This window comes from Dendropsophus ebraccatus, chromosome 1 (genome assembly GCF_027789765.1).
Source record: "Dendropsophus ebraccatus isolate aDenEbr1 chromosome 1, aDenEbr1.pat, whole genome shotgun sequence".
Taxonomy (NCBI): Eukaryota; Metazoa; Chordata; class Amphibia; order Anura; family Hylidae; genus Dendropsophus; species Dendropsophus ebraccatus.
In genome coordinates, this window is record NC_091454.1 from 170359008 (window position 1) to 170369267 (window position 10260).

At 41.0% G+C, this 10260-nt stretch overlaps 1 protein-coding gene across 1 annotated transcript; it reads left to right on the plus strand.

The window, feature by feature from the left end:
* Nucleotides 1-8463: 8463 nt before the first annotated feature.
* Nucleotides 8464-9903, plus strand: LOC138783707 (mesoderm posterior protein 1-like). The gene is made up of 2 exons (XM_069958751.1): nt 8464-9279; nt 9808-9903. Exons 1-2 carry the CDS (start codon nt 8464-8466, stop codon nt 9901-9903), a joined length of 912 nt encoding a protein of 303 aa, XP_069814852.1.
* Nucleotides 9904-10260: the final 357 nt, after the last annotated feature.

Below are 10260 nucleotides of genomic sequence, written 5' to 3' on the forward strand. Positions count from 1 at the left end.
CAACTGCTGCCTCATCCTCCTCAATTAGCCTCTCCTCCATAATACTGGCCTGGAATCGATCAACTGCGGCCTCCTCCTCCTCAAGTAGCCTCTCCTCAATAATACTGGCCTGGAATCGATCAACTGCTGCCTCCTGCTCCTGAAGTAGTCTGTTTTTAATAATACTGGCCTGGAATCGATCAACTGCTTCCTCCTCCTCCTCAAGTAGCCTCTCCTCGATAATACTGGCCTGGAATCGATCAACTGCTGCCTCCTCCTGCTGTTCAAGTAGTCTGTTTTTAATTATACTGGCCTTGAATCAATCAACTGCTGCCTCCTCCTACTGCTGTTCAAGTAGTCTGTTTTTAATTATACTGGCCTGGAATCAATCAACTGCTGCCTCCTCCTCCTCAAGTAGCCTCTCCTCGATAATACTGGCCTGGAATTGATCAACTGCTGCCTCCTCCTCCTCAAGTAGCCTCTCCTCCATAATACTGGCCTGGAATCGATCAACTGCTGCCTCCTCCTCAAGTAGCCTCTCCTCAATAATACTGGACTGGAATCAATCAACTGCTGCCTCCTCCTGCTGATCAACTTGTCTCTTCTCAACAATACTGGCCTGGGTGCAATCAAGTGCTGCCGCATCCTCCTTGTAAACTTTTTTTTTCAATATTTTTTGTCACTATTTTGGCACTTTTATTTACTATAATATATTATTATTTCTATAATTAATTTTTTTTTTATTATTATTATTTTTGCACTTTTTTCCCCCCACTTTTCTCATTGTAATATCAACTGCAACAAAACGAAACTATACCCTATCACACTTCCACTGTTGTAGCTGCAATTATTCAGCCGTTAGAGTAAGGTTCGTTTTCGGTTCGGACCAATCCGAACTTCACGAAAGTTCGCCGGATCGAACCGAACCGAACTTTTCAAAAGTTCGCTCATCCCTAGACACAGTATATAGATGTGTATGGGAGTTAACAACATGACACATACTATTGATTTCAACCATTCACAATGTTTAGAACAAGAACATGTAACATATAATATAAGGAGATAGTATAATGTTATACTCGTAATACAAATCCTATAACAGTGTCATTTGTGTAAAGAACTGGTACTGTCATTTACTAATAGCTACAAATAGTGACTGGATTATTATGAGCTGTACAACATGTTCTATAAAGTTCTGTAAATTACTATTGATATTGCTATGGTCACATCACTGGGGAGTATAGGTAGACAAACATGAAGGTTAATATTTATTATTAGAAATAAAGGGTCTCTGCACTGATAGGATGTGTTCACACTTAGTATTTCAGTTTTTTGGTCATTATTTTTTCAAAAAAAACCAGGAGTGGGTTGAAAACACAGAAAGGCCACGACCACACAATGTCTTTTTTTAGACGACCGTTATTTTGTGGCTGAAAAAAATGTCAAAACAAACAGACGTAAATTGCGGATTTATGTTGCGGTACATAATCTGGAACAGGGGTTCTCCATCTATCATATGGCAAAATACTGGTGTCTTCTTATGTAGTAGGGGGGGCAGGTCTCTGGTTTAGCTGCTACCCCTGCCATCTGTACAGCTACAGCCCTGGTAAAACTGCATTTGTGGCTTGTTGTAAAACAGCAATAAGTTTTCAATTATTGGAATCTAAACATAAAAGATACCGAACACTGTGTGATAGTAAATGGCCACTGGGTTCTGCAGGTATGCAGAGGTTTGGATATACACATAAGATAGCCTTTGGCTGAAAGACTCTCCTGGTCCCTCATACACATGCACTCTCAGATTGGCTGAGCAAGCATGTGTTTAAACCAGTACTCTAGGCATGCAGCTTTTTCTTTATATTTTCTGGGGATTCACAGGAAATAACAACCCATACTTGCTTAACACGCTTCCTCAGGGGTCCCCCTGTGACATCTTTAGGTCCCCACTGAATGTTTCATCCACTACTTCTGGGATCGACACATCCTAAAAGTGACAGCCCACTCATCACTGACTGAAGTGGGGGATCGGCGCTGCCAGTGATTGACTGAGCAGGCTGTCACCGCCAAAACAAGTCCATCTCGGAGGTGGCGGCTGGAGCGTTTAGCAGAGGAATTCAATAGTTTTACAGGGGAACCCCAATGGAGTGTGTTAGGCGGGTTTGGGTTTTTTAATTTTTTTTTTTGTGAAGTCCCAGCAAAATATAAAGCAATAACTGAATTACTGAAGTACTCCTTTCAATGTATTCATTCTCTGTGGAAGCCCCATAGATGAATGCAGCTTTGCGCTTTCTTTGGGGGCTCTATAGAAAATGAATGGAGTGGTGGCAGGCAGGGGCGGATTAACTTTACCATAGGCCCCGGGCTGTTCACCAAGCCTGGGCCCCTCTACCCCACTGTAACTATGGTAGCACTAGGCTGGCGTTCATAGTACAGGGCAGATAATGTCATGTTGCTCAAAATTGAGGTAAAAAAGAAACAAATTTTACAAATCATGGCAGAGCTGTAGCCAAGAGACAATATATCACTGAAATTCTTAGTCCTTATGGGTAGCCATGGTAGCTCTGGGCCCCGGGCTACCGCCCGAAATGGTCCTATTTTAATCCGCTACTGGTGGCAGGAATGGGTGGCCTCCCCTGCCCAATAAAGTTGAGGTTTGGGTGGCAGGATAAAACCAGAATCTATAGAAAGACAGGTCTAGTAAACCAGCACCGATCTATCAGATCGCAGCTCATTTACAATATTGATCAGGCCTTCATCGACCCGTATAATAGGGACCTGAGGCAAAAAAAAGTGCTAGGAAAAGTGACTCTCTAAGAACTATACTAATATGGCTGGCCTGCATAGTTTGGGTAAGAGGCCTGAAAGTCAAATTTCTGGGGTAAGAGGAACATAAGGAATGAGAAACAAGGATGTCAAAAAGTCTAAGTATATAGTCTGTATACGTATAGTTTATTGCTGCTGATATGTATTACTGGAAGGTGAGCACTTGCAGTTCCAGACACTGTCCAGTAATAGCCGTCAAAAAATGACAGCAGTGTGATCCCTGCTGGCACATGCCAGTGTCAGGTATAGTGAATCGTGTCACATACAAAGGGCACTGGGGGTTATCCATACACGGGCTAGGAGTTCAGGGCAGTTATCTAGAAAGTGGGACTTTGTCAGGAGGAGCACAGTGGGGGGCTGAGCCAGGCACATGTGCAAACATTGTTCACGATGAGGTGTGAAATGGTCACACTTCAAGGAGGCCAGTGACCTGTGCCATGAAGGTTACATGGAAGACACCAGACAACAACCCTATAAACTTTCTGTGTTCCTCACAGAGAAGTTCATACATGGAATGTATACCTTATATAAAATGTGTAACACCTAACATGGTAGCCATTACTAGTCACATGCCACCAGGGCTAGCAGTAGTCAGGGACAATTCTGGTTACTACAGCTTACTATTGTACCTTCTACTGAACAGGTATATTACTGGGTTCGGATTAGAAGAGCAAAAAGGGAATATTCTGATCATGCATGTGTTTTCAATAGGGGAGAAGGGAATAGGCTTCTCTGAGGTCTGACAGTGGCTTATGACCTGTGAGAACAAAAGATTTCAACATTCCCAATGCTGTCCACTTTGGTTTGCCATCAGGGCAAGAGTCAAAAGGACGCCATACACATACTGTAGATGGATGGTGAAGTATTGCAAGAAGCACAACCAAACAATACAAGAAACCAGAAGCTATTATTAAACACTCCTTTTCAACTTTGATGCCTGTAACTGTGTATGGGGTGTATTTAATGTTCTAGGATTACAATTGCTTTATGTAACAAAGACTTCATAGGTCGCATTAAGAATAAACTGAATTCTGGATAAAGATAGGTAATGACTTGTGAGTAAAGCTCCTTACATGGGGTGATATTGAGGAGAATATGAGAGCTGACAGTGCTCGTTTGCTCCTCGTTTCCCACTTGCTGCTGCCACCGCTATTACACTTGTCGGCAGCGAGTGTGTGAGAGCAGTGGGGCAGCGGGGAGCTGCACGGGGGGGACGGCTGCCCAGGTGATAGCTACATCGTCTGGGCAGCCCATAGAGGATAGCGGTGGTCTGCTGCCGCTACTCCTATTTAACGGAGCGATGGCAGCATTTCGCTGCTATCCTGGTCGGTTGTCTTTCAACATGTTGAAAAACAAACAACAGCAACGATCAGCCAACATCATTCATGTCAGCTGATCATTGTCTTCTATTTCACTAGACGATTATCGACCATAACGGCCGATATTGGCCAAATGGGGCCAGTGATCGTTTAGTGTAATAGGGCACTAAGTGACGGCTGTAGCTCCAGCTCTGCATTGGAGAAGTTATCTGTTAACTGAAAGATGACCAGCAGAGGGAGCCAGATGAAATGCTAAAAGAGTCAGATCTGGAGGCAGTCACAACTATCCCCTCAAATATCCCAGTTTTTCTTAGGAGATAAGCATTACAAAATATAACTTTTTACTCATATTAGATTTTATTTTCTTTCTTTTTTTGACCATCAAAATGAAAATTGTCTCATGCCAGAATTCAATTCAATGATGCAAATCAAAGCAGTCTATATAACAAAGTGCAACCTGATGACTATTTAATCAAAGGTTAAAAATACACAGTGTAAATTGAATGTTACAATAGTCCAGCTATGTGCACATTGGATGCTGGCATCTCATAGCATAATGTTACAGTCATACTTATCCAAAAGAACAAATTCAGAGCGCTCAAGAAATGTAAATTATTTCTTAACCTCCGCCTTCCTCCATAGCACACACCACACCCCAGCTTTATGGAATTAAACAAAAATGTAGCGCTGGTATCTACCACTGTATGGGGGCAGTATTGGTCTGTGTATAGACCTATTATGTAGTAACTGTATAGTGATAATAGGTGGTCATGGTATAGCAGATTTTTTTTTTCTTAAACCATCTATTTATTGCTAATGTCTCATATGTTGGGCCAGTGATCCTTAATGAACGCTGGATACTTGCTGTAACTGGATAGGGTTAACCCAGGAGAAGTGTCAGTTTTTACCAGTTCATTGGAGAAAAAAACAGGTGGAGATTTCACACATCTTTTACCCACACTGATTAAGAAGTGTGGCAGGGAAAACGTTCAGTCAGCGACTAAATCTACTCCACAGTCCAGCATCACTTTATAAAGCAAACGTATATCTGTCACAATATATCTAGCTGGTTAATGAGCACAAACTATACAGAGATAAAGATAGAAGTCATGAGGACAATTGTCTCCATTGTGCGGCCAGCACTACTCCATTCATTGTTTATGGCAGGGATGGGGAACGTTCTGCGCCCCAGCTGTTGCAAAACTACAATTCCCATCATGCCTGGACAGCTAAAGCTAAAGCTTTGGTTCTCCAGGCATAATGGGAATTGTAGTTCTGCAACAACTGGAGGGCTGAAGGTTCCCCATCCCTGGTTTATGGTAATGCTCAGCATTGTTCAGAAGCTTCATGAACAGTGAATAGGGCACTGGCCATGGGCACTGCTGTGGTATTTGATCAGGAGACACTTGTTATCCTTTCTCTGAATTGATGGGTGCCCCAATAGTTCAAACATCTGATAGTTATTCCCTATACCAGTAATGAGGAAACTTTGGCCCTCCAACTGTTGCAAAACTACAATTCCTATCATACCTGGACAGCTAATGATATGGCTTTGGCTGACCAGATATCTTGGGACTTGCTGGAGAGCCAAAGGTTCCCCATCACTGCCCTATACTGTGGAGAGGGGAAAACTGTAAATAACCCAAGATCTTTACTTCTAGACCAAGTATTGCTCAGAAGGCAACACTCTCCCTCGGGTTCACAAAAACTGTTGACCTTTCAGTTATTTGACACAAATATTCAGAGTTGCCCTGGCCCAAAAGTGTATGCTCACACAGTGTAGCCTTGTATGCAGAAAATATGCAGTGTACCGCATCAGCAGCACAACAGTCTCTTTGCAACCAAATTTGCATATGGAGCAGTGCAGATGCTGAAATAGATCTCTATTAATCTTTGTTTATAGCAGGGATGAGGAACCTTTGGCCCTCCAGGTGTTGCAAAACTACAATATCCATCATGCCCGGAAAGCCTTTGGCTATCCAGGCATGATGGGAATTGTAGTTTTGCAACAGCTGGAAGACCGAAGGTTTCCCATCCCTGGTTTATAGGATGGCAGCAATTACAATATTCATACTAAGGCTAGGATGAAACAGAGTAGTTTGGTTAGTATTTACTCCTCACTTTTAGCCAAAATCTGCAGAACCAACAGAAAAAAAAACTGCAATGGAAAGAGTTGAATCTTTTCTGTGTTTTTGACTAATCCTGGTTTTGGTTAAAAATACTGACCAGAATACTACATGTATGGAGCGTAACTGCTGAGGCCAGTGATTGCCTGAGTGCTCACAAGCTGGTATGGCACATTGGCACACCAACACTTTTAGGATATTTGTTGTTGTGTTTTTTTTTTTTTATTTATTTGTTCTTTTAACTCTTAAACACCTTCTTTAATTTTATTTGCAAAATAAAAGTGTTCACCTTTCTGCATATTTGTAGGTCATTACATAAATTGTCTCCATTATAAGCTAAGCAGTTATTCTAAAAACAATATATACATCAAAAGAGCATGAATAACCTATAATACATATGCTTGCTACAGAGAAAATACAGTGAAATATCAGGCCTCAGTGGACATGCTGACGTCTGAGTGAGCAAGTAGTCATCGTCTCATGTACCACAGGAGTTCAGACAGGAGCCCTGTCATTCTGGGAAACCTTCACTCTTAGAGGTTATGGGTTAAGTCAAATAGAGGGTAACTTCAGTTTCCCAGGTTGACACCTTAGTCTTGTGCAGAGAAGGTGCAAATGCCAGGAGTTGGTTCTGCCACTTGCATAAACATGGTAAGGTGTGAAGTGGCCACACTTCTTCTATGAGTCAGTGAACTGGGAATCACAAGGAATTTCAGGGAAACAGATTAAACTCGACATGTGCTTTTCCCATTACTTGTGTTATGATGTGTTACAACAATTGTGTTATTTATATATATATATATATATATATATATATATATATATATATATATTATTTTTTTTTTCCCCCTCTTTTACTTATACCCTTAATGCATGCATTATACCTGTCTCAGGATTCCACTACTACAGCACTAGCCAAAAATCCCAAACCACGGTTCTTATTCCAGAGTGTCACAGTGTCTTATGTACTGGATTAGATAACACATAGGGCCTTGTGGTGGTGCAACTCCTCATGATCAACTTGTAAACTCCTCCTCATTGTCTATCAAACTCAGCACTCCAGTTAAGACATGACATTTTAGTAAGTTGATCAAATATTTAAGCTTGATAGGATTCGCAATCTTACATGTTTGGTGCAGGTTGTCTCCCAGGCCGAGGATAGACAGTTCACTACCTTGTAGCACCATTTAACTTAAGGCTATTCTCAAGGCTATTTGGTTATTTTAGTGGAATATTCTGCAGTGTGAAAAACTAAGTAGTTATAGTTTAGCATCCAAAACGTAAAGGTAATCATGGTTTTATGGAGCAATGTCCCAGTCTCCACAGGGAGCTTCTCAGTAGGTGGGAAAGTTTGTCACCTTTTGGCACACTTCGCATGCAAATGTTATGAGCCTTGGGGACTCACTCGTGCTTTGGGCAAACAAACAGAGACAGCTGATGACAGCCATGACTGCAGAATGATGGACATGACAGGCTGGCTGAACTGTTTCATCCATCTATATTTCTTGTAAGGACAATATGCTATTATGTATATAACTCATCTTTATTTGCCACACCCCAAATATCCATGGTTGTATATATTACAAGATGTGAATATCTTAGGGGCTCTGACTAAGGCTTTTTTTCATGGACCGATGCCAATCATTGGAAACCTATAAAGGTCTATCAATCTATCTTTTTCTATTTTACGTATCCGTCTATCTATGTAGTCTACCATAGGACACTCTACATTATAACAAATTGATCAGTTTACTGCTGGACTATTTGACTCCCATTTTTTCTCTTAGAAAGGTTTTGTTTGTTCTCTGTCTATCTATGTTGAAAATCTATCTATCTCTCACGTATCTATGAACTATCTATCTATCTGTTGCATAGTCAAAGACGGCCTAAATTTGCCATCAGTAAACATTTCTGACCATTGTTTAATATTTGCATCATTACCTGCTATAATGATCTTTCTGAAATGTCATTAACATATAGGTCAAACAAGTAGTTGACCTATACAGTCCATTTTTAGTTCATTTTGTTGGGGTGAAAATACACACTTGGTTCTCTGGGAACCTTCTTCCCAAGAACCCCCTGCTCAGCCCTATTAGGCTTTGATGTGTCAATGGAGCCAGCCAAGGTGACAATTCACACCTCTGCATTCAGGATAAAACCTGGCCTGCCCTGCCCCAGTCAGCATTTCACCAGACCCTCTCAGGAGAAGCACACACATGGATCTCTCTCTGCAACTGAAGGAGAAAATGTTACTTCCAGGGTACAGCACTCTTCAGCAATGGGGGTACCCTGATTCAGAAGGCTACAGCACCCTTTCTCCAACATCCTCCATTGACTCCTTCAGCTTTTCACCTCCATACCAGCCCTGCAGCTTTGCTGAAGATAACCAGACCAGCTTCCAGACATCTTTACCCGAAGATGAAGGTCTGCAAACCAAACAGATGGCACTACCAGCGAAGAAGTGCCACCGAAGAAACAGAGCCATTTCCCATCAACGACATAGTGCAAGTGAGAGGGAAAAGATGAGGATGAGAAATCTCTCCACCGCCCTCCAGAACCTAAGAAGATACCTTCCACCAGCAGTGGCACCAGTCGGTAAAAATCTGACAAAAATTGAGACACTGCGCCTCACAATCCGCTATATTGCACATCTCTCTGATGTTCTTGGCCTGGATGATGAGACCCTGATGAAGAGAAGAGAAGAAAGCCTCAGAAGTTCTATGTGTCCAGTCGGCCTTAGCTGCTGTCAAGGCAATATGCATGAAATCTGTTCAGCTGCAAGAACACAGATGCCAGAGACCTTTCCTCAGTACCCCAATTCTCCAAGCGTGTTCCCAGAGGCAGCCAGCCCTATTGGAATGGACACTTCCTCAACAGAGATGTACTCACCTCAGGTCACAGATCAAGGCCTCCCTGAAGAGACCTTCTCACCTTGTGCCATGGGCATTTCACCAGTGCCTTTATCTCCGGTACCAGACATGAAAGCATTCCCATCACAGCCACCAGTTTCTCCAGATCTGGGATTTTGTCAGGTATGTCAAAGTCTATCTTACTTTTTATTTTATATTGTTATGTATTTTATGCTGATAGTGTGTACATACCCACAACCAAAAAAAGGCCAGCTAGTCTTCCTTTTGTTTAAATGCTACCATATATACAGTATAGTTTATATCAGACTGCATGCATAGCTGTCTTTATGCAAAACTGGGATAGACATAGATATATGGTCGGAATGCTTTTTTTCTTTGAATGAGTAGGTTGAGTTCATTGTAGCTTATCTTCAACGCTTTCTATAAATATGAGACATACCTGTGGCCAGTATAATGTATTGTTCTACAATCTGGAGTACCAATAACCACTCTTGCTCCAGATTCCTTTACAATATATACTATACAATATATATACTATACAATATATACAATATATATTAGCTACCAGACTATTTAATCATTTCTTACTGGTCACTATACTGGTTGGGCACCAGTAGTCTTTGGTGGTGTTTGGTGATTTTGAGGTTACTATGATTATTAATGGTTTTCTTTCTTTGGTTCTCTTTCTAGGATATGATTGATGACATGTGGGACGAGCTTGAAAATAAAAAACTTTGGTCAACTTTCCAGCCAGAAGAACCTCTCCAGCTACAGCAGTTCTGCTAACAATATCGACACTTTCTGTGTTCTGTGTATGGACTCTTGCTTTAAACTGTGTATATGTAAATAATAGAGTATTTTATGATTGTATATTATATATTTATTCCATGGACTGTATGTCATATATAAGCATCTTTATTTATTCCTATATAATATATTAAAAAGTCCATAATGTACTTATTATACTTCCTAATATATATATATATATATATATATATATATATATATATATATATATACAATATCAAGCACTAAATAAATCATTTTAATTTAAAATATCTTTCTTACCTTTTGTTTGGGGGAGGGGAGCAGTTATTTTAATGTGGTCATCAGAAAACTTTTGACATTTCATAGAGACATGTC

What these genes read in the sequence shown, in the direction of transcription:
- LOC138783707 (XM_069958751.1), top strand. Translation starts at nt 8,464, where the DNA reads ATGGATCTCTCTCTGCAACTGAAGGAGAAAATGTTACTTCCAGGGTAC. An exon ending in CAGATCTGGGATTTTGTCAG is followed by an intron (nt 9,280 to 9,807) that starts GTATGTCAAAGT and finishes TTCTCTTTCTAG; the next exon opens with GATATGATTGATGACATGTG.